Below are 25,860 nucleotides of genomic sequence, written 5' to 3' on the forward strand. Positions count from 1 at the left end.
TTGCAACTCAGATTTAAGTTCTTATAATTTAAGAAGTGGGTAAGTTTCTATTACAGATTTCAGATTTTTCTCGGGGAACATTTTGTTATAATTTGGAAAGTGTTTCGAGTCAAAAAGATTTGCTGCCAACATGTGATTTGTAACGCAGATGTGAAATTGATTAAACCTCTAAAGATCCCCGGGTTTGATGATGATGATGATGATGATGATGTTTTTTTATCATGTCTTCGTAGTGCTAATTCAAATGCACCACAAAAAATGAAACAATCGATAATTTTCAATAACACATATCGATTTTTTCTCACCACGTCATTATGTCTTTCAATATTTCTCCTGAACGCAGTGTCTTGTTGTTCCCTGATATCTGTTTGTTGCATTCTTATGAACCACATATTCTTCGTGTTTTTTAATTTTTTAAGCCAGATGACTTAAATCACACACTCCTGTTTTAACCCAATTAGGCTAGCATCACTTTCTTCAGCAAAGAGCAAACACAGGAAACAGAACAATTTATTTGTAACTTCACATCCACAGATCCAGTTATTTCTTTCATAAATTTGAGGCCTGAACAATCTACGAAATGATTTACCCCTTACATGATCGATCCTGAGAAATTGATAAAAGTGAAAGTGGTCCTCCCAGAGCCTTTATTTCAAGTTTATTTTCTAATGGAAGAGTTGAAAAGTTGGTTGTCTGGAGAACATTAACACTATTTTCCGCCATTACAAATCACAAGTTTCATTATAGGCCTAGTTAAAAACGCATAACGTCCTTACGTAAAACGTATAACGCTATTTTCCACCATTACAAAGCACACGTTTTAATATTGCTAGAAACACAGTTTCTTACGTAAAACGTATTTACAATAACATTGGTTTCATTATCAGTATCGGTAGGTATACTTATACAGAAGTTCGCGCCGCGGAAACACAATGTTGTAACTGCCTCAGTGCTTCGCTAAAAAAATTTCTTACAAATTCATGAGCTAGTCCTCCCCCACACTCATCCCTTCTAAAGTGCTAACAGAACCTGTTCTATTTAGGCAGCTTTGAAGCAAGCTGTATAGCCCTTTTGCTTTAGAGAGAGAAGTATGAATGACAGACGAGGGTAGTGTGAGTGACAGAGTTGGAGCCACAAATTTCGTTGGCGACAACAGCGTTTTTTCTTAACACACTTTTCCCCTACTTCTTAGCGTGTTCCCACTGCCGCAGGCTGTTTTAAAAGGTCTAGCTGGTTCACGTCTGAGCATGAAACCCCAGATGGAACTATTTCGCCCGACTTTACTGGCTATAACTCACTTATGCTCTAACCAAAAGAAGCCGAAGATCCAGCAGTTTCTTTCTATAGTTACTCTTAATTATGAAGAGAATGAGTGGCTTTAAGAGACAGGGGGTTCAGTGAACCAGTGAACCTAAAGACGAGCCGCGCCTGTTTCACAGGAGGACAAATCTTACTCAGGTGACCGCTACTTCAATCTCCGTCAACTTACGCGTCACAAAAGGGTCAATGTTCAAGGGCTTCTGAAAGTATCCCGTTCGACTGCAGAAAAATTTGGCGTACCTGAAAAGTACCAAAACATAATTCGATTATGTACATATTGCAGATTGAAAGTAAATAAATCACATTCTTTAGATAACGCAGTTCAATCAAGAGAAGTCATAGAAGAAAATGTTCAGCCAACTTGCAGTGTTCAAGTTGAGAGTAGTGGTAATAACAGCAACAGTAATAATGAAGAATCAGATAAGAGTGAAACGGAATGTGTTGACAAGGCAACCCTCACTACTTTAAACGAGACACTCACTGTGATTGGCGTAAAAAGAAGAAAATATACCAGAAAAATTATCCCCAAACTAAAGTAAAACATATTCTTCTGCAGAAGGGGGCGTGGAAGTTCTCTGCAAGAAATAGCAACATTTGATTAGTAAATGTTTGGATGCAGTCTTCTTCCTTTTGTCATTTTACTCCTGTGTTTATGAAAACCTGTGATAAAGCTAGCACAGCCATGCGCTGCTAGACGACACTTCTCGTGTTTATGTCTACTGGCATTGCTTCCCTCGGCTATCTCCCGCCTCACAATCAGCTGGTTAGTTCACGCGCGTACTATTTATTTTCTTTATTTGCTATTTTCAATACTTTCTTATCAACGTACCACCAGTAAAAAATATGTGATTATTTGTACTTTCAATGCGGAATCTAACCATATATTAAAAAAAAAAAAATTTTTCGTTGGCAAAGGCGTCTTAATGAGGAAACACCTAAATTTCTCCATTTCTATTATAAGTAAGAAAATCTGTTTATATGTCAATATAAACTTTAATTTCTCAGCATCAAAATAAACCATGATTTTGATCATTGGGTGAAAGGGTTTCGGAGCTACAACAGTTTAAATTTGCTAATTTTATGAAAAAATACGATAAATTTAAATATTTTAAATTTAAACACTACAAAGTTCTGATGCCTCAAACTTTGCACAAAGCATTGTATCACTGTTGTCTACGGACAGAAAAAGTTTCATTGTATTTAAAAATTGCTGGGTCAATTTTCTCTATATTTCGGTCAATTTGAGATGGAATAGCTCATATGTAATGGGAGGGCATTGGAGACCACTAAAATTAGACAGAAAGAGGCAACTGGTACAGTAAACATAACCTACAATTTCAACATATCTAAATATCCGTGCGGTGCAACTGAAAATTATTTAATCGTGCATAAATGAATGTACAAGGATTTCGCAATATTTAATCGAAATAAAGGCAGGTATTACACATACGAACAACGTAATTTGCACAACAAAAATAATATTACTCGCAAATGAATTATGTCTGAAGTGTCTCATAATCATTGGTTTAAATTTTATTAATGCAATTACACTAAATTTTAGAGAAACATACGTTACTCTTTATGCATTCAAACTAATTTATATGGTTGAAACGCTAGTCACATGGTCTGCCTTAAGGCCTGTATTAGATCACGATGACAGTGACACAGTCTATTGTTCCTAGTACTCACAGCGCGCCAAGCGGCTAGCAACTATCGCGAGAAATGCAAAAAAAAATCATCCCACGCTTCGCTACTGTATGTATTAGACTGTGGTTGTAGTGTATGACGTTCCATTTAAAACAATGGATTCGATTTCACGCATTCCTCGGCGAACATTTCACATTACACATTTCGCGGTATAGTGTGGTACCGGCCTGAGGCCGTCTTTGGTAGCAATCACCGCCGTCTGGATATATTTCAATCCAGACGGCGGTGGTAAGAATCTATTGCTTTAACTTGCTAGTCGCTCGGGCGCTACTGTCGCATCAGGGGTGGAATGCTGGCAGAAAAATGTTGGAGTTCCGCTACTGTATATATTTGACTATGCTCGTGATGCTAGTAGACGTCGCTTGAATTTTGTATCGTTGTTATCGGCCAGTGTTGTTGTTAGTAGCTGGAAATGGGGGATGTGATTAATTTGATGTATTCTACGGCATTAATCGGATGTATATAAGTTCAGCATATGCTTAAATCTGTCAATTTATGATGTAGAAGCTATCGTGGAAATGGACAGCATAAACTTAAAGTGATTCTGTGTGTTACGAAGTGGTGGGTGAAGATGGCAAACCCTACTTGGCATCATCTTACATCATGCATAGGGCACAAGAATGTGAACCCATCAAAATCGTATTTGTTTTATATTGCCATCGATATTATAATATGGGTGAATCTGATAACTGGGATGCGGACAGAAAATGGTGACTGCCCGGTAGAGTGTTCGTGTCTTGGAGCGTTTGTAGATTGCAGTAAAAAGGGTTTAACTAAAATGCCAAGTGATTTCCCTAATTGGATGGAGGTTTTGTAAGTAATGAAACATTAAACTAATTAAGTATTTGTATAATAGTACAGCTTGGAGAGGTATAAATGAATTTCAACTCATATTCTACCACCTGTCACTGTCAGTTGAAGAGCTGGAGCTAGGTTAAGTTGTGCCATCGTTTGGTGTTAATGGAATTGTTGGACTAGGCTAATTATTGCATGCTTATCACTGGAGAGATGCAGTGATAAATGTACAGTAATAAAGTAGTTAAGGCTGCTTGTGTTTGTCATGACATTTGTTATTCATTTTGAAGGTATACAATTTATGTTGAAATACATAGGCGTAAGTAGCTTTGATCTGTCAAATCGACTCAGTGCTATGATTATGTTTTGCATAGTTGCGCTAATTGTGTGTATTGAGGTTCTTTTGCTGATAAATATATGTATTTATATCTAAATCGTGAAAGATGCGGACACTTTAACAGAAACGAAATGTTTTCATTTATCTTCGTTTAGGCGGATAGTTTATTGCAATTTTAAACTCTCCTTACGTCCTACCAGATTGGTTCGCTGAACTTAAGTGATATTGTTTAGTCAACTGTCCGAAGACAGGTTGGAACCTCGTAAGTGAAACCAATAAGGGATCACTTATGAGGCAATTAAGCCAGGAGATAGTGATGTAGGATGGCCAGTTCCTTTCCACCTTCATTACATAGGCTACTTCGCTGACTAGTAACATATTACACTAGTTACACTTCAGATGTATACAAATAATTGTTCTTCCTCTTGACACATAGGCTATCAAATGAGATGTACTGCCCGATAATAGATGTACATAGGCCTATCAGCCAGAATCTGAATAATAGATATTAGGTGATTGTGGTACGTAGTATTGCCAGCCATCCAATTTTCGTGCAGATAGGCTAGTTCGGTTTTATTCGTTGTTGGTGTGCGGTTAAATAGTATTTAGGTATATTTTTCCTTTATGCGAGGTTTTCTTTTCCCTCGGTATTAAGATTTGGATTCAATAGACAGCATACAGACAATTTTAAATTTTCGATTTGTTTATTCATTTTTTTATTTCCTACTTATGGCCCCCGGAAACATGGAGCCCATATATAAAAAATGTCCCGTATGGAACCCCATTTTATTTAGGTATTTCTCAGAAAATAAAGTTCAATAAACTATTCTGTTTTCATTTATCACTGAACATATTCTACCAAAGACATACATTTTATAGACAATTATATTTTCAAAGTTGTTGTCTAAAGTGTCCCGTACGGAACCTGGAATGGCTGTGTGTTCCATACACTGCCTAATTATCTTAAAGCTTTAAAGTGTCAAGAGAAATAGTCCAAAACAGAATTAACAAAATTTCTGCATACTCATTCATACCTTCTACTCACCTGATGGATTATTTATGCTTGTAAATTGAATTAATCTGTTTATTATCTTTTGTATATTCTTGTAAAACTTTTGACTTGTTCCACATCTAATAACTATAATCCTGATTTAAGATCTATGGAATACAGTACATTTATTACATATGTGCAAGCACGTTCACATTCACAATGAGCTACGCAGAATAGAGGAAAAGAAAAAAAAAATGAATGAAGGAATATTGCACTATTACTGATGGAAGAATGCAATACTGATATATAGGATAGCATTCAGAAAAGTATGACACAAAGTGGCTGAAGGAACAGTTACGTGTATGTTAGAATACTTTGCACCATAGATTATCGTAAATAAATAATTGAGGTATAATGATAAGCAGACGATGATGAAGAATTCTCACTAAATGAAAAAATTGCAGTATTAAAACAATTTAACCCCAAAAAGGCACATGCAGAAGATGGCTTTACAAGCGACACTTCTTCAATTATTCCATAAGTTTCTTTTGCTCGTTACCAGTAGTGCAACCAGAAATTTGTTGGGGAGAGGGAGACAGGTCTAACCCCTTGCGTAAAATCAAGCATTTTGTTTGACTGGGAGCCGAAATAAGACACTGCCTTCATTTATCTTAATAATTTTGATGTTAAATTTAAAAATGTATTGCAATCGACAAAATTGGCAAAATAGATGAAAAGGTAATGATAAATGCAATTTTTATAGAATAATAGAAACATGATTGAATAGGCCTATAATAATCCTCTGCCTAGATAAGAATTATTTTGAAATAAAATAATGACAAAATGTGGCTTCTTAGCTATTCATCTACAATCCCTTCAGGTTTTACTGTAATGTATCTATGTATAATAGAGCCAGTCCATTCGGTTTGTTTTCTCCTGTAGAACTTCTCAGGTAAGTTTTCAAAAAGGGCTTTCTTACTGCTAGGTAAATTCATTCACCACATTCTTGCAAGGCTTCCAGAGCACTGTTTGGGTATAACTTACGGTTGAGTTTAGTATACCACATTTTTATTTCATCTTGTAATTCCTCATATTTGATGTGAACTATGTCGTCTGCATACCATCTTCATCCATCAGTTTCTTTGTTATTTTCTTCTGAAAAGTCTTGAACTGTTTTGCTTGGTAATAGAATTGGAAGGCAGCAATATGTTTTTGTGCTTTACAAATCTGTCTTGAAACTGTACAAGGAAGTGGTCTAGAAACGGTGAAAAGGCAGCTCTTTTATAATAAGTTCCAGCATTGTCATACTCGATATTGAAGGCCTACAGTCCTTCATACTCTTATAGATATTTCACGTTTTTCAAAGAAATTCTTAATATTCTTAAAAATAATTATTGAGAACTTCTCTTCTGGATTCTCTCAAGCCCTTCATTACTTTTCTTCTATCTTCCGCATAAGAGAGATCAGTCTTTTTCAGATGACAGATAGGTTATCTTGAAAGTGGTAAACTGTATGAAAACAGCTTTTTAATTATGTGCAAAACAATGGCAGATTCACACTTGATTATTCCACAGAAAATGTTTATTGGATCATGTGGTTATATCCATCGAGTTGGGGAAAGCTGCTTCAGCTTTTTGCATGAGTGCCACTGAATTCATTCAATGCAGTCTGATGTTTGGATGTGTTAAAATAATCATTTATTGTTGCATTTTACAGTTTATAATATTGAAGAAAAATTTAAGTGCTAACCATGTTTAAGGAGGGGGGGACTGAGCCCGTTGGCCACCCCTCCCCTTGCTGCGCCTCTGCTTGTTACAGAAATGTACAGTTCACCACGCAGTGGAAGAGACCAATGATTATCCTCCTGATTGAGTGTTAGAGAAGGCCATATGGCTTTAACTCTGCCAGATTAAGTAAATTATTATTATTATTATTATTATTATTATTATTATTATTATTATTATCCCTGTGGCCGGGTAGCTCAGTTGGTAGAGCAGCTGGCTACGGACTGGAAGGTCCGGGGTTCGATCCCAGGTGGTGACAGGATTTTTTCTCGTTGCCAAACTTTCAGAACGGCCCCAAGGTTCACTCAGCCTTCTATAAAATGGAGTACCGGGTCTTTTCCGGGGGTAAAAGGTGGTCAGAGCGTGGTGCCGACCACACCACCTCATTCTAGTGCCGAGGTCATGGAAAGCATGGGGCTCTACCTCTATGCCCCCCAAGTGCCTTCATGGCATGTTACGGGGCTACCTTTTTACCTTCTTTTATTATCCCTGTAGTTAAACCAAGCAAAGAAAACAACCAGGATGCGTCAAAATATCGACCCATAAGTTTACTAAATGCTGGATGAAAACTTGTACAAATATTAATGATGAATGGAATCTTACACCTTGTTCAATTCTAATCAGTATGGATTTCTCCCTTTATGATGCTTCCCCAAATTCCTATGTGCCACCATGTTAAACTCATAAAAAGAGGATGATATGCATATAATATTACCTTGTCCAGAAAATAAGGAAAATATTTATTGAACTGTGAATTCTAAAGCTAAATTTAATAGTACCTTATAGAAAATAATTTATATCGCTAAAAGAAAGAAACTTCAAGGAATTTGAAGAGAAAGCTACATTATAAACATATAAAACATAACAACTAGCTAATAGTAGTAAAAATTGAATAATTTCAAGGAAAAATTGTTTTGGGGCCGGGTATCGATCCTGGGACCCTTCACTTAGTGTATGAATGCTCTATCGACTGAGCTACCCAGGAACTGTACACGACACCATCACAATTTTTCCTTTTATAGCCACACAAATCAAATGGGCTGACAAGACACCAGAACCCAACTTTGAGTGCACACAAATTCTGTGTGACTTAAATTGTGGCTTCCTGTTAATGTACCTCCAATAACGAATATATTTTGCAAATCTGGCTTTCAGATAGAAGCTCCCTGCAAAGTAGGTTTGAATAATTTCAAGGAAAAATTGTTCCGGGCTGGGTATCAATTCCAGGATCCTTCGCTTAGCGCACGAATGCTCTACCGACTGAGCTACTCCAGGAACTATACATCTGAATTTCACACAATAATCTTTGTCGTTTAGAAGCACAGGAGAGTTTGTACACATCCTTAACAACAAGTAATGTATGTCTATCACTGAATATTTATTCCTACAGCAGGTGACAGCAACTAACAAATCATATACTCCTGTCTTTTATTTATCAGGTTTATTTTACGACGCTTTATCAACTTCGATGGTTATCTACCATCTGAGTGAGATGGAGGGGATAATGGCAGCAAAATGAGTTTCCTCGAATTTTTTCATTATGTTCTTCAGGCCATTAATTGACATGGGATCCCTTCTCAACTGTTTCTGTCGGCTATATTCCCGCAATGCAGCATTCCTATTGCTGTCATTCTGGTAAAACAACTTCACTAGCAGTGCACGGTCTCTCTTCTCAATAGTCATTGCGTTTCACAAGGAAAAGCTCAACCTTCTAAATTTTCAACGAACATTCACTTCACTAATGCAATGCAACCAGAAGAACATTCTGACGTCAGAATTACAGACAATTGCACGTTTTGACTGCTTATAGCGCCATATTTACACCTGGTGGCGAGAATTGGAACTAATTATTTTTTGGCATAATTCGCGAGCTCATTGGTTAATTAGCATATATACGAGGTTTTACACTCCTACGATCATTAGAGTCCGTGCTGTGCCACGTTGAACACTGTCAGTTTGTACTTTGATTTCAATTAGTCCAGTGACACTGCCTCTTTCCCTGCCAGGTGTCTAATTCAACACTAATTAATAGTATTTATTTTATTCTTCTTTTATTTATTTTTAACTTTGGGTGGTATGAAAACTTTTCAGACAGTGTGAACCATGAAAGTTTGCAGATCCCTCTCTTAATTGTACTATAATGCAAAGTTTGCATTTGAGAACTGTACATCAAGTTCAGCGCGACACAGTTGCTCAGGAAGAGTTGGTGTGTAGCTACTATCTTTTTTAAATAATTCTCTCGCTCTCTCTCTCTATATATATATATATATAATTAAAATTATTACCGTTATAAAAGAAATAACTGAATGCAGTACATCTTAAGAAAGTATCATGTGGCTCTCATTGAAATGGAGCTCAAAATATTTCAAACCTGAAAATGTCACTAATAAGTTTTTACTTGTCATTTACCAATTTCTTCATTGGTTGTCCCTGTTCTCTTCTATTTGGAATAAATTCCTTTATTAATTTTGAGTATCTCGATTTTTATATTCAGTATACATTTCCAATAAATTCTTTTTTTCCAAATAGGGGTTACTTTTCATTTTTATTTTTCAAAATTTCATTTGGTTTGAAATCTTACCAATTATATCACAAAAGGGCTAGTGTTTTGTACAACTTCATTCTGGTACTATTACATGCTTTATCCAGTTTGAAAGTATTAACAATTCCTTAAGATAATACACTTTTTATTATTAGCTTGTTTTTCATCTTCAGCTGAAACTAAACTTCTTAGATATTTGAATGTATTTACTTGATGTATAATTTTGTTAATAGACCTAAATATTTTGTATTTTTTTTTTTAACCTCGAAAAGTCATTGCTTTAGATTTTGCTCTTGAAATAGTTAAACCATATTCTTTAAGAATTTTGTATCATGACTTGCAGTCTGTAAATTAGCCTATCTTCTGTCATTTGATACTATGAGCTGATTGTCTGGATTTAATTTATTCACATTTTTGTTAACTGTTTTCTGGTATGTGTAACTAAAATTATTTTTGGAGTTATTGTAACGTGTTTTTCTTTCCAAATTTGTTTCATCTTCATTTTCTGCTGTATTTCTGTTGAAGGTTTTGGTGCTTGTATGTTGTACGATATCTGGTATCCGAACATCTGCTGCATGCAGGTTAATATATGTGGCTGTTCATATTGTGATCATCGTCATCATCTTCTTGAAAGTAGAGAATTTGAATTGTTTTTGGTTTCACAGCAGCAGAGTTCACAATAATAATCTTTTTTTGACCTATACACTTTGTATATATACTTAAATCTGAATTTTTAATTCAGTATATTAGAAATTAATCTACTTGGTTGTAAGTAACAATGTCACAATAGATCAGACAATAACTTTTGTCTTTTCTCAGAAGATACTGTAACACTCTAAGCCAGTAGTGTCAGAGTTGTAAGCTCCAACACCGGTTGTGGGGCTAGAGTCGGAGCGTGAACTTGTTATGTCTGTGGAAACACCGGAGCACGCAACGAGTCTAGTGGAGCTCTCCGCTCCATTTAGTCTCTGTCTGACATCGCTGCACTAACCGAACAGAAATTATACTATTCTCAAATATAGCCCAAGTGTTTAAATGCTTATTGTATTTGGACATGGAGTCATGTAAATTGCTTTTGGATAGAAAGTATCGATTCCCTAGTTCCGAATGTTACTTGTGATTACTAGGCCCTACTATGGTCTACTATGATGGTATATTGTTTAGAGCTTAATTTTGAAATAAAAATTTATATTTTGAGCAATTTATTCGCACTCAGATAGTTAAATTTTGCATACTAAATATAAATTCTCTCCAGTAGGCTTAAATGATGATGTTTTCAGGGTGTCGACTGATAATTTTTACAGTTTTCTTGTTAGTGTTTTTTGATTGATTTTTTTAAAAACTGAATAGATAGCATAAGCACAGAGTGCGTCAGCCAGGACTAGACTGGTGTCAGCGTAAAGTTGCATTCATAGTAGCTGCTGCGACGTTGCAGCGATCAGACCTCTTGCTGGAATACGTTTTGTGTTCAGTTATGTAAACACATTCACACAGTGAGGGTGCAGCTGTATACCGTAGTGTGTCCATTATGAAATCTAGCCTTGAACAACCAGTGTTTATTTACGACAACTTTGTGAGATACGAATCTTGGAGAACAGTTGTAACAAACTTCCGTCAGTCATTCCCTGATTTGCCAGAGCCTTCTGAAGCAATGATTTACAATTTATTGAAGAAATTTCGTACAACTGGTTCAGTACTGGTTAAGAAACAAACAAGTGTCAGGAGATGTTAGATGAAATTGGCTACAGACTAGAGAGAAGTCCTATGACATGACCCCGCAATGTAGCTCAGCAGCTAGGAGTGTCACGGTCTTCAGTGGTAAGAGGTACGAAACAATTAAAATGAAAACCTTACAAAATTCGTGTAGCTCAGAGTTCAACAGAACCCGATTATCAGAGCAGACTTAGGTTTTGCATGTGGTTCCAACAGTCAGTGTATGATGGACTACTTGATTCCAACTTAATTTTTTATAGTGACGAAGCATGGTTCCACCTCATTGGTTAAAAGTAAAGTTTGTGCAAATAATCCACATTCACTTGTACTCAAACAAAATATCCAGCACGAAATTAGAGCCACTTCGGAGAATGAACTGCGGCGAGTTGCTGGACTTGTCTTCAGGAGATGTGCAGCCTGCCAGATATCACAAGGACGTCATTTCGAATGTGAATTGTGAATTCGTTAAGTACACCATTATGCAGTACTAACCGCAAAAGCGCAGAACGGATCCTCTGCATATGGTAGCATGATTATGTATGAATCAGTCGCCTTGAGTGCGGTTAGGAGTCTAGCACTGGCTGGTTCATCTTGTATATGCAACATTCCTCACCATCCATTCAGCTTTGAAACACACTTTTGAAAGCAGCAAAGAAAAATATACATGGAAAAACAAATGTGAGTGAAGATATAAAGATACTTTCTTAGTGTTCATATTTTTTTGTTAACTCTATAGACTTCATTCATTCATAGTTTTCTGTCCAATGGTAGGTCCTTCACAGCAAACACAGCATTCTCTTTTTCGCCTTTCTCTATAGTCTCTGCATAGGATTCATATACACAGGTTGTAACTTTAATAATGGCAACTATTTATTTATTACGAATATACAAGTGATACATCTGTGAAACTTCTACAGTCCTTCAATGTAGTAACCAGCATTGTCTACAACTCGTTGCCAGCGATGTGGAAGTCGTAGTATCCCTGTAGCAGCTCCTGTTCTGTTGATGTTTCTGATGGACCGCCCTACTGCCTGCAGAATATTGGGAACAGTCCGGAATCGAATGTCACGAAGTGGTTACTTCATCTTTGGGATTAAGTCATAATCACAGGGGCTTAAGTCCGGTGAATGTGGTGGATGGAAAAGCACTTTCCACCCCCAGCGATGGTACAAATCAGCTACGGAACGTGCCTTGTGCGCCCTATCGTTATCCTGCATTAGGCGATTCTTTAGAATACAAAACACAGTCACATGTGATATTGCTATCTCCTGGGCTAACTAACGTACCGTCTAATAGCGCGGAAACAGCTCGCACTTCCTCTTCATTAACACTTGGACACCTGGGCGAGTCAGGTTTTCCACACGGTCACGCTCCTCGCCGACAAGACCATCATGACATTGTCGTGGTGTACGACCACGGGCAGATTGAATTTTCAGCCAAGATCGCTGTTCCTGCTTTGTAAACATGGCGAAACACAACTACTTAGAGCTGTAACTAACAGGATGCTAACTTCAACTCTCCACAGTGCATGCGCTGTGAGTTGAACAGAAGAGTCCTTTTAGGAGGGAGGAGGGCAGACACAGATTAACATGTGGTAAAAGTGACAACAATGAACTCCGTCTCATTTCGCTTCTACAGCAGTGTTGCCACTATTAAAGTTACACCCCACGTATGTTAATGTTGTTTATCATCTGATATATTCTTCTGCCCTGAACATTTTTTTCTCGTTCACCATTCCTTCCAGGGCATCCTTCAGTAAACAGTTTATTTTTAGGCAGTGATACAGCTAATTTATTTATCTCCGTGATCAATTTCAGCATTATTTTTTCTTCAACAACTATTTCTAGCACATCTTCATTTCTTTTTCTCTCCATTTCACGTTCCATATCCAAATTTCAAATGCTTCCAGTCCTTTCTCTTCACTTTGTTGTAATGTCCGTATTTTTGCCTCTATACCATGCCAGACTCCACACAAAGCACTTCACTAGTCTCCTATTTCCTTTCCTGTATGCCCGCAGAATATGCTCCTTTTTTTTTATTAAAAGCTTCCCTTGCCATTGCTATCCTCCTTTTCACTTTCTGGCATCAGCTCATGTTACTGCTTATAGCACACCCCAAGTATTTAAAGCTGTCCACTTGACCTACTGCCTCATTTCGTATACCTTCTTTATTTTTCTTCTAATAACCTTGATCTTTGTCTTGTTTTCACTTATCTTCATCGCATACTGCTCACAGCTGTCATTTAGCTCCTGTAGCATATCTCTTAGTATCACCTATTTTGATAACAACGCCATATCATCAGTAATTCTTATGCTCTTTGTTCTTCCTCTTACTATCACTCCTCCCATGTTCTGAAAACAGTTCTTCACTAAATCCTCCAAGTTTAGGTGATAAAGGGCATGTTGAAAAGTTTAGATGACACAGGGCATTCTTGTCGTGCTTCTCTCCCTATTCCACTTGCCTCTGACATTTCTTCTCCTATCCTGACTTTGACTCTCCACTCTGTCAAAAGCCTTTTCCAGGTCCACAAATACTACGTACACTTCGCAAATCAAGATTTCAGGTGTAACTCCCTGTAAAGTTGATTTGAATAATTTCGAGGGAAAAATTGTTCCGGAGCCGGGTATCGAACCCGGGACCTTTGATTTAACGTACCAACGCTCTACCACTGAGCTACCCGGGAACTCTCACCGACACCGATCCAATTCTTCCTCTATATCCACAGACCTCAAAGTGGGCTGACAACCGTCAAGCAACCAACTTCGAGTGCACACTAACACCGTGTGACTTAAATTGTGGTTTTCTGTTAACGAACAGTGACGTGTATTATGCAAATCAAGATTTCAGGTATAACTCCCTGTAAAGTTGATTTGAATAATTTCGAGGGAAAAATTGTTCCGGAGCCGGGTATCGAACCCGGGACCTTTGGTTTAACGTACCAACACTCTACCACTGAGCTACCCGGGAACTCTAACCGACACCGATCCAATTCTTCCTCTATATCCACAGACCTCAAAGTGGGCTGACAACCGTCAAGCAACCAACTTCGAGTGCACACTAACTCCGTGTGACTTAAATTGTGGTTTTCTGTTAACGAACAGTGACGTGTATTATGCAAATCAAGATTTCAGGTATAACTCCCTGTAAAGTTGATTTGAATAATTTCGAGGGAAAAACTGTTCCGGAGCCGGGTATCGAACCCGGGACCTTTGGTTTAACGTACCAACACTCTACCACTGAGCTACCCGGGAACTCTAACCGACACCGATCCAATTCTTCCTCTATATCCACAGACCTCAAAGTGGGCTGACAACCGTCAAGCAACCAACTTCGAGTGCAAACTGACTCCGTGTGACTTAAATTGTGGTTTTCTGTTAACGAACAGTGACGTGTATTATGGAAATCAAGATTTCAGGTATAACTCCCTGTAAAGTTGATTTGAATAATTTCGAGGGAACAATTTTTCCCTCGAAATTATTCACTACGTACACTTCTTTATTTTTCATAGGTATCTTTTACTGATTGTTTGCAGCAGTCCAATTGCATCTCTCGTATTTTCCCTTCATGAAGCTAAATTGCTCTTCTTCCAAATTTTTAAGAAATTTTCAAATCTTTCCTGTACCAGTGTATGTGTATATATATATATATATATATATATATATATATATATATATATATATATAATCTATCTGATATCTCCTTCGTCCTTTGGGCATGTCCAAGTGTATCTTCTTCTTTTATGTTTTTGGAGTGATGTATTTCGAAAAATCATGCATTCCTTTTACCAAAATTACCCAAAGATTCTCCTCTGTCATTTCTTCTTCCAACTGTTCTTCCCTCTTATCTTTCTCCACGGACAGGCAATTCCGAGAAACAGTTGCCAGCTGTCATGCCTAACAAGCAAACATTCTCCTGGGGGGCAGATAAAAATGTGAATTTTTTTCCTTGCACCCTGTTAATATGCGTAATGTCAAAACAAGTGGTAGAACAAATTTTGGCCAGATATGAAGACCCCCTGGCAAGTAAGTTTCCCTGGCAGCATTTACAGAAGGAAACACAATTTCATGAAAAGATTTATTGGAACAAACACAGATATTGTTGAACTATTTTTCAAGATATTCTCTGCTGGAAATGCGACATTTGTCATACCGTGGGATAAAATTTTGTATCCCTGTGTCGTAGAAGTCTGTTTCCTGGGATCGGAACCAGTATGTGACAGCTGCCTGCACCTCTCTGTTGATTCCACAAATGTCTCAATTCCGGTGAGGACTATGTTGTAAAATATCTCAACAATATTGCTGTGTCTGTTCCAATAAATCTTTCTATGAAATTGTATTTTCTTTCTGTAAATGACACCAGGGAAACTTACTTTCTGGGGGGGCCGTTGTAATTATGCTGAAGTGGCCGAAATTTGTATAAGCATTTGTTCTTGCATTATTAACATGGTGTAAGAAAAAAAATTATATCTGCCCCCCCCATGGGAATGTTTGCTTGTAAGAAACTACACTGAACATTCGGGTGATGATTAATCTGAAATGGGGCTGAATTACTTGACGAAAACTTATTTTTATGTGTTTTTATGTGAATATTTGAAAGTATGTATTTACATAAAAAAATTCGAAACGTGTTTTTATGTGAAATAAAATTTAAATTAATATTTAATTACCTAAGAATTATAGCCCTATTTATCAGTCACCAACTCACCACTATTTTCGCACCTCACTTCTGATATTCCCATCACATCCGCTCTGTTTCTTCTCATTAAATTTATTTTTTCAAGTTTTCCAACTTAACCTCCTTTCAAGAGAGTCCTCATATTCTATGTTCCAATCCTCAGTCTTCTTTTCTTCTCTCGCTTGAGTTGGGTCATAATGTATCCCCGTCCTGGACATTTGCACAATTTTATCTATGGAAAAAAGTGGAAATCATTTGAGCGAAAAGAAACAAAACACCGAGAATGTCTTTCCTACAAATAGAGATACCCCTTTCCCTTCTTTCAGCCTTTCAGAGATTGTCTAACCATTATTGTGTCTGGACTTTAACAAATTCAGAGAATGAGAACCCTATGGAGGCACTCTGTCACTGGAACTACTCGTGCCACCACCAAATGCTGTTATTGGACAAGGGATCACTTGCAAATTGGTCACAGAACGAAGTTTTCCTGGGATAGTCATTTTTATACTGTGGCACTGTGACGTGACAAGGGGGGGGGGACCTCTTTTTCACGTCTTTCACAGCTGCTCTTTCATCGCATGTAGAATACATATATCTGTGACGGATTGCACAATTCCATATTTTTTGTCTATACTCATTGTTATAATTAGTGTATGAATCAGTTTTCACAGTACTTTTCTTTCACAGAGACTTGAGTTCCAATCAACTGAGAGCAGCAGTTTTCGAGAGTGGGAAGTTGCCTCTACTTATGGAGTTGTATGTATAATATTTTACCTCTTTTTTAAGGTTAGGACAGGTACAAATTTGTTAGAGTGCTGTAATGTATATAGCTACATTACGTTTGTAAGCAGCATTTAATTCTATTCCAGTGCTTAATATGGCAGTTTTCAAATTTGAGTGATAGAAAACTCTTCCAGATCCGTCATCATCTTGGCAACCTTTTTTTTTTTTAGAGTAGTATAATTCTTAGACATAAATAGGCCTATATATTTGTGTATGCATATTGTTGTATAGATATTTCAGAAATAGATGTAATTGACTGAGGTAGTGTAATCCAAATGTCAAGTATAATATTACTTTCGTTTCTGTCTTTTCTTTCTTTCTTGGATTTAGGTCTTGGAGAGTAACGTTGACTTCTTTGGCTTAACTTATATGCCATTGTGTAGCAGGACAAGTGAAATAGAAATGTTCTGTTTTATGGTAGTCTGTTATAACATACAAGTTCCTTATCAAGAATGGAAGTGCCTTTGTAAAAACTGTGAAAAATGTGTAAAACTTAAAATTAGAATCAACTTGGGTGTTGGGATAATTACAGAAATTATTAAAAAATATTCTGAACTAAATTCTCACTAATGAAATATTCGTGAGGCTTATGATTAATTTTTGAAAGTATGTTATCTTCCATCTTTGTTCGAAGCAATAATTCACTGTTGCCTTTTTTTAGGGAATGTATAAATTCTTGTAGGCCTAGATGTGTAGGGTATTCTTTCTCGACTGTCACGGGTATTAGTGATATCAGTCGTATTTTAAAAATAAATATTTAATTTTAGAAAATACTATTTGCAATGTATTTATTTTAAGTAGCTATTGAAGTACTGAGAAGCAGAATTTTTTTGGCATGTCTTTTGTGTCTGCCTGTAGCCTTTTTGAGTGAACTTCTTGTCACCAGAAAGAAGTTTCCACATTTTAAATTCTTAGTCAAATATTATTACTACTGCCTGTGAAGTGATGTGGCCATTCAACCACATGCCCAGTAGCATTTCTATATTTAAATAGTGTTTTTATAGACCTTGTGTTTTTGCCATTGGTTCGTTGTTATTTGCTATTCATAATATTTCTACTTTGTTATAACCTCAATAATTCATGTTAAACATGACAGTATAACATGTTATGTGAAGTCTGCATAACAACATCTGGCCTGGTTGTGGTGGACTAAGGGCTTTTCTTGGAGTACTGACCCTCCTTGACTTCATAAGCTATATCACCCACAATAGTAAAAATAGTCTGGTTGCAGCCTTGGTGATAATACATCTCTCTGATACTGATGTAAGATTTAAGGGCTTAGAGTTTCGGGCCCTGGGACTTAACAGGTAATGACCTAGAGATGGAACATGGCTCTGTCAGGGCTGAGGCAGGATGATTTGCTTATCAGCATCAGATTCACGATTATGGAGTGTGTTAAAGCCACCAGAAGAAAACGTGCTTTCTTCCATTAATAAAAATCCTGATCTACTGGATTTCTGAAGAATATTTCATGTGTTATTTAAGAAACTCAGTTTCAAGTATGTTTGACGCAGATGTAAAGTATGCTGGTAGAGAAAGATAATATAATTATTTGGAAACGAGATATTTTACTGATGATAAAATCAGTGAAGCACAAAAGTAGAAAAATATGTTACACTCAAATGAAACAGGATTCAGTGAAGATCACATCAGAAATAGTCTGTTTTATTCGGCTGTATTCTTCATGCCAAACCTTTTTGTCGGGAGTGAGTTTCCCTTAGGAAAAGTGAGACATCTGATAGTTATTCATATTGAAAGTGAATCTGGTTTCGTGAAAGACTTTGTGAGTGTTTGAACTGAACAGAAATGGTGACTATCATGAAGAAATATCTTTTCCTTCGAAAAATGTTCCTTTTTTCGAGTTTTTTCTCTGTTAAATTAAAATTAGGTTATTGGACTGGGCAATGTCCAATACCTTTTCCATAAATTTTGAAAAAATTCTGATGACAACTTGGAACAAAAACTAACTGAAGAGTGATTTAGGTCTAAAACTATTCCATTTAACGGTGCTAGAATTAGTGCGATTAAATAAGCCTACCAATATGAAATGGCAAAAGCAACAAACAAAACTGTGTTGCAGTTACTTCTTTAATTACAATTGAATTAATATCGGAACAAATGGAAAATTATGTTGTCAAAAGAAATCACTTTAAATAGCTCATCTTAACATCCTTCTGATGGGAGAAATCAATAAAATAAGCAGATAAGAGTGAACAAAATATGTGTAACATACTATCGAAAAGATGGAAAAAGGAATGTGTGAATCGAACAACATAACAAAAAACTGAATAACCTACATGGTGAGAGCAGCAGTCAATTATGTAACTGCATATCACCATTCCACAAAAAGTGATTCATATATTCACTACCTGTATTACTGTTTGTAGTGTTTGACACTCAATATTTGATTTTGGTTATCCCTGTTTGATACTCCACCTTAGGCCCTCCCTATTTGTGTTTACTTGTGGTCGCCTGACTATGCATATGGACAATAATGACAACTTAATTGTTGGTATGTGACGTCAACTGATGAAGAAACAGGAGTGACGCGAACTGACATTCAACAAGCCCAGCAGAACAAGACCTCAGTGCAAGCGAATGGAAATCGTGTACATCAGATGGAGCAATTCCGAAGCGGGTGAAGGAACTAAGATTTAAATCGAGGCTGACGAGAAGCAGAGTAATGCAAGTAGGAGATAGTTCAGGGAGCAGTGATGAAGGAAGAGGGGAAAACAAGGTGAAAAAACAGCATGACTTAAGGAAATGGTGTGGAGAGGAAATAAATCGTGAGAAAAGAAAACTAAGATCTAAAAAGTAGCAATGTGGAAAAGTGAGTAGTGAAAAGTGCAAATAATTAGAGATGTAGAGTGAGGGGAAATGTGTCATACAGGAGGGGGTTATATTATTTTTGGTATAATGATGAGTTAGGAGTAAAGGAGTGGAAGAATTGATGACAGACAAAAAAAGACTAGTGGAAGAATTGCAATAAGAAATTTAAACAAAGTAATGTCCTAATTGACTTGTACGAGAGGCGTGTAAATCGGTGAGACGGCACTGTATGCTAATAATGTGAAGTGCCGCCTAACTGAAAGGTATATTGCTTGAAGACAAATATATACATTCATTCATTCAATTGTTGGTATTTACATTATTAATTTATCTTTTCGCATTTTCTTTAGGTTAGATATAACTCGTTGCACGAATGATTGCCGATTTCGAGAGAGGCATTGGCACTGCGTTATACGCTTCGATCCAGTGTTTATGCTTTAGTTCACATACTGGCCTCTGGCAATCATTCGTGCAATGAGTAATATAGACGCAAATATTGCAGTAAAACGGATGTGATCCCGAAGTGATGAATAAATAAAAACATAGAATTATTGTGAAATTCGTCATTAAATATATTCAGTCTTACACAGAAATAGATATGTATTTAATTATTTCTAGCTCATTTAAACGTTTTTTTTTTAATTTATCACTTTAAAATTAAGGAGAGGAAGGAAGACTGCTGCACATTCTCATAGAGTTTGTTCCCTAAGTAGTTATGGAAGTATCCATCATGTTGTATAAAACAAGTGTTTAATTTGTTTCTCCTACCACTAAAATAACTCTCCAGGATATAGCATATAGATACATACAGTGAGTATATGTCCCCACTAACATTGAACTGTTTATTTTTATTTATACGACTTTTATTTTACAGGAAACTGAATAAAAATTTTCTGGTAGAAATTCCAGTTTTGAGTGATATGGCAAATCTATCATCGCTGTCACTGTAAGTAAAAGTATGTAAATCTGGTTACCACCAAATGTCAATATTGTTACTACTATAACTAAATGATTATATTTCTTGCAGGTCACACAATGAGATTCAGCACATAGATTGTTCAGCATTAAGAAATGTTACGAGTCTGAAATCTCTAGATCTGAACAGTAACCGTCTGGTTGACATTAGTGTAGAGAGCTTCCCTTTTAAGTCAACCTTACAGACTTTGTAAGTTACTTTTCTTGCTTTCTTCATAATCGCATATTTATATTTTTATAACAAATTAAAATCATAGGAGTTAAAATGAACGTATATTAGTAAAAGATTCCTCACATTAATTATTGCATTTTATCAGAAGAAATGTAGAATAAATACTCCACACTTTTATTTTTCATAGTACCATTCCTGAGAATTAGGACATTGGGGTGACTAATTGATCTGTACAAAATTGCCATTGGTCTTCTGCGGAAGATGGCTCAGTAGAGTTTTTTCCTCGTGATAAAATAATTGTTATTGTGACTGGTAATTGGAAATGGGAGTATACTGAGAAAATCTTCCCCATCACCATTTATGTTCTGGAGCCAGTGAGGTTATACGGAGGTGTTGGTATGATGCTAGTCTTTGCTCCTTCATGTCGAATGTAGTGCAATTTTATTGTGAGAGCAGTTTCATATGAGATGCTGCATAGAATGTCTTGCTGTTTGACTCTAGAAGAATGATTGTGTGCAAGGCATATTGTAAGTATGAGTTTATTACAAATTTCCGAATGCTCGACCACCAACAGGGCAGGCAGTACATAGTGAATACATTTGAGAATGCGGGGTCGGTGTTAAAGAATGATACTACACGCAACACAATTTATTGTCCACACCTGTGGAGTAATGATTAGCGCGTCTGGCCACGAAACCAGGTGGCCCGGGTTCGGTTCACAGTGAGGGCAAGTTACCTGGTTGAGGTTTTTTCCGGGGTTTTCCCCCTCAATCCAATATGAGCAAATGCTGAGTAACTTTCGGTGCTGGACCCCGGACTCATTTCACCAGCATTATCACCTTCATCTCATTCAGATGCTAAATAACCTGAGCTGTTAATAAAGCATCGTAAAATAACCTACGTAATAAAAAAAAACACATTTATTACATCTTAAACCTTATTACTACATCCCAATGCATGCTCTAAAAGAAAGTGATCCACGTTTGCGAATGTGTTTCAGTCTAATCCACATACACTTCAGAAACCAGGTGGCTAAATAACCTAAGATGTTGATAAAGCGACGTAAAATAACCTACTTAAATAAAAAATGAAAAGAAACTGAAAGATAACATTGAGTTAGAAATTAGAAGTAGTTCAGTGGAAAAACTGGGAAGAATGAACGAGAACATATTCATTTGTGTGGGACAATAAGTTCGACATTTTGAGCTTCTGTTACAATTACAGTACTAATTCTGTTGATCGAAACCTCAGTCCAATAAACCAAACTGATAACTCTGAACATCAGTCTGCATATGATTTTCAGTTTGATTTTATTATTTCTTATGTGTCATTGTCAGTTAGTTTGTAAGTGCACATTGTATAATCTAGAGTGGAGGATCTTGAATGTATAATATCACGCTAACAAGTATGAGAAATGGTATATAAAATATATCAGTACTTGCAAATGCATGCTTTTGCATGTGGAATTGGGTTATTTACATGAAGATCATTTCATATAAAATTTTGCAATTCAGAAGAGTTACACCTCCAATGCTTCATATATGGGTCATTTCATGCAAAAAAGTATGTTTATGAACCATGATGTCTCAGAAGTTAAAAATATTGTAGTAGGTTATTTTGTATGTTCTAAATATGAATTTCAAGCAATACTATATTTATATCTTTCATAGTTTGGCAACAATCAGAATTTAAAATGTTGGTTTAACAAAGAATACGGTTTCATTCATTGAAGTTTACTTACTATATAAAAGAAGATGGAAAAATGATTTCAGTGCAATTCGAAAAAGGAGTGCCTTGTTTATAAATGCCCTTAAAATGAAAAAAAAAAGAAAATATAATTTTTTAAATAGTTACCCACCATAAAATAATTTTAAAAAATATAGAACACAAAATGCAATTCATTTTTACAGACGAAAAAAACATGTGTTTAATTCTTTAGGGTATAGTGATTCCACTGTGAAAATGTCAGAATGCTGACTTAAATATCATGTCAGTTTTTAATAAAAATAACTCAACGGAACAAAGGAGCTCAGCAGGTAGGCTCTCCAGTCGTACAGAATATTGCGCCATCAAGGTCAGGGAGATGGACATTTGAGATTACTCATCGTTATGAAGTCTCGCAAATGCTGTGACCGCCACACATAGCAATCGATTTTCAACCGTCGAAACAAAAATTAATAATTTTGTTAATTTATTTATTCACAGGTTTATTGAGATAAAGTCATAAAACTTGGGAGATGGATTAGGAATAAGATTTTCTTCAAGATGAATGGAATTGCATGAATTTAATTTGTTGCATTCTAATATGAAACTATTTATTTTTTTCAATGAGGTGTTTTTATGAGCATGCCTTAATATTATTCGGATTAATCTTTAAGGTATTAAAATATGGTTATTCAGGTTTACAATGGCGTCTGTTCAGTTTCGATGACATTTCATATAGGGTGTCTAGAATATTTTAAATGATGGATAACATGTAACTGCCACCCATTTTTCTGTCATCCGTATGACTAAAATATTAATGATATGGCGGTCATAGTTGGCAGCTTAACTTATTTTCATACTAACATTATTATATTAAAAGCCCAAAAAAATTTATGGCATCGCTTTCATATTCTTAAAATGTTGTATGGAATGATCCATATTCTAGTACAGTGGTATTCAATCTACGGTATGCATATCTCCAGGGGTACGCATTTCACTGATTATGTATTATGCTTGTTGATAATTATTGCATTATATTATAGTTTCTTTTGCAATATAAACTATTGTTGCTGTTCCTTGGATGAATAACATTTTACGTAATTCATTACCATTATTATTGCATCAATAAGTACTGTCTAATAGTAATAATAACAATAATAATGATAATAATAATAATAATAATAATAATAATAATAATAAATACATACATACATAGATACGTGTTCTGCCCACTGCAAACCCAGTATTCTCCAATCATTCCTATTTTGTGCCTTTCTCTTAGTCTCTGCGTATGATCCACGTATCTTAATGTTGTCTATCATCTGATATCTTCTTCTGCCTCAAACTCTTCAACTGTCCACCATGCCTTCCAATGCATCCTTCAGTAGGCAGTTTCTTCTCAGCCAGTGGCCCAACCAATTCCTTTTTCTCTTTCTGATCGGTTTCAGCATCATTCTTTCTTCACTCACTCTTTCTAACACAATTTCATTTCTTATTCTGTCTGTCCACTTCACACACTTCATTCTTCTCCATATCCACATTTCAAATGCTTCTGTTCGTTTCTCTTCACTTCGTTGTAATGTCCATGTTTCTGGCCCGTACAGTGCCACACTCCACACAAAACACTTTGGTATTCTCTTCCTTAGTTCTTTTTCCAGAGGTCCACATAAGATGCTCCTTTTTCTATTAAAAGCTTCCATTGCCATTGCCATCCTCCTTTTTACTTCCTGGCTGCAGCTCATGTTACTGCTTATAGTACACCCCCAGTATTTGAAGCTATTGATTTGCTCTACAATTAGGAACAAATCTCTCCTAACACTTGTTCCACAACAATGAACACGTGTTCCGTGGATTTGTTGATACTGATATTTACGCCTTAATTTTATGATTTGTTTATACTAATATTTACGTGTTAAGTTTATAACACATGAATAAAGAACAGTATTATGCTTGTTTAGCTACAATCAGTTCAATTATTACAATATGCATGTTACTGAAAAAGAACCGCCTTTGTTAAACTCCTGATCACAATATAAGTATGTGGTCAGGGGTTAAGCCATGGATTGCAAGACATGATCAGAGAGGTATACATCAGAACTTATTGAAAGAGCTACAATGAGAGGACTTGAAAAGTTATACAAATTATTGTAAAATATTACTTACTTACAAATGGCTTTTAACGAACCCACAGGTTCATTGCTGCCCTACATAACCTCGCCATCGGTCCTTATCCTGTGCAAGATTAATTCAGTCTCTATCATCATATCCCACCTCCGTCAAGTCCATTTTAATATTATCCTCCCATCTATGTCTCGGCCTCCCCAAAGGTCTTTTTCCCTCCGGCCTCCAACTAACGCTCTATATGCATTTCTGGATTCGCCCATATAATATTAATATTATATTATAAAAATTATTTATTTATATTTCATTTCCTTCATACTCCAATATCAGAATATGTGTGGTAGCAACGGTCCAGTTATATTTGCATTCCGCCATATTTGTTTCAAGGTATAGAAATCTTTTATGAAAGATAACAAGCTGCACTTACTTTTTATAAAAGAAAACCCATTAAGCTGTCATATATTGTATAATATATATTTTATAAAAAGATCTTTGCCAAAAAACTTTGGTAGTTTAATAGCAACCCTGAAAAACTTCATTACAGACACTGGCCGTGAAAGCATACATTCTAAAATACAATCTCTGTAGAGAAAAAGTAGTGAAGGAGAAAATCACTGCTAGAAAATTTAAAACAACAGAGTCGGATGGAAATTAAAAAAAGTACCATGGGGATTGTTTTTAAATCAGCAGTGGAAAATATTTTAATTTTGTAATGTGTCTGGTATGCTCATGCCACACACCAAGTGAAAGCACAACCAATGCGCGCAAGCAGGAAAGCAGTAGAATGCAATCCAATCAACTGGTGGAATGACGTCAGTGCAGTGTGCTAAGGTGGGCTGCGAACCCCAGTGCGATGGGCTAGGAAGCGGCCACGTGAAGCAGTGTTGGTCTTGGGTGGGCTGGGCTGTTTGCACATTAGAACTGGCAGTGCTGAGCGGTGGGCCAGCCTGCAGGACTCTGATTCACTCTAAGAGTATGAAGTTTCCCTTTCTCATAGACAGGCTGTTTTCTCTGCTGTTGCTATATCAGAAAAAAGAAAACATTCCTATTGACTGTGCTACGGTATCAGAATATGATAAAGAACATAAATATTTTGTTTTCAAAAGCATTGTGGCTGGGATTAAGTTTATTTCAGAAGGAAGATTTTTTTTTGACAAAATGAGTTTAATAAATCAGTCACAGTGGTAACGTTTTAGGTATTATCGAACTTACCAGTTCATTTAATACATTTCTAGATATGTGCCAGTCTAGGTTGTGGTCACCTGATCACAGTAGTTGTCTTCCTTCATTGATTTAATAGGAAGAAATTCTTCCTTTTATAACCAAGAGGGCTATAATAGAAGTGAGGGATTCAGTCCAATATTTTTCCTGTTAATCACTTTTAACTCTAAGCAGCCTCCACAGAGAGCGCTA

The 25,860-nt window shown here is 36.2% G+C and overlaps 1 protein-coding gene across 4 annotated transcripts in view; it reads left to right on the forward strand.

The window, feature by feature from the left end:
* The first annotated feature begins 3,311 nt into the window (after window positions 1–3,311).
* The window catches only part of lbk (leucine-rich repeats and immunoglobulin-like domains protein lambik), a 121,417-nt gene continuing 98,868 nt past the window's right edge, over window positions 3,312–25,860 (forward strand). For 3 of the 4 annotated variants that reach the window (XM_069836751.1, XM_069836753.1, XM_069836754.1), the window contains exons 1-4: window positions 3,312–3,840; window positions 16,551–16,619; window positions 20,350–20,421; window positions 20,503–20,640. In XM_069836751.1, the coding sequence (XP_069692852.1) occupies window positions 3,599–3,840; window positions 16,551–16,619; window positions 20,350–20,421; window positions 20,503–20,640 (521 nt within the window). In that variant the 5' untranslated portion in view covers window positions 3,312–3,598. The remainder of the gene's footprint in view (window positions 3,841–16,550; window positions 16,620–20,349; window positions 20,422–20,502; window positions 20,641–25,860) is intronic. The other variant, XM_069836752.1, reaches the window with a different exon arrangement.

The sequence above is a fragment of the Periplaneta americana genome, chromosome 10, assembly GCF_040183065.1.
Source record: "Periplaneta americana isolate PAMFEO1 chromosome 10, P.americana_PAMFEO1_priV1, whole genome shotgun sequence".
NCBI classification, from domain to species: domain Eukaryota; kingdom Metazoa; phylum Arthropoda; class Insecta; order Blattodea; family Blattidae; genus Periplaneta; species Periplaneta americana.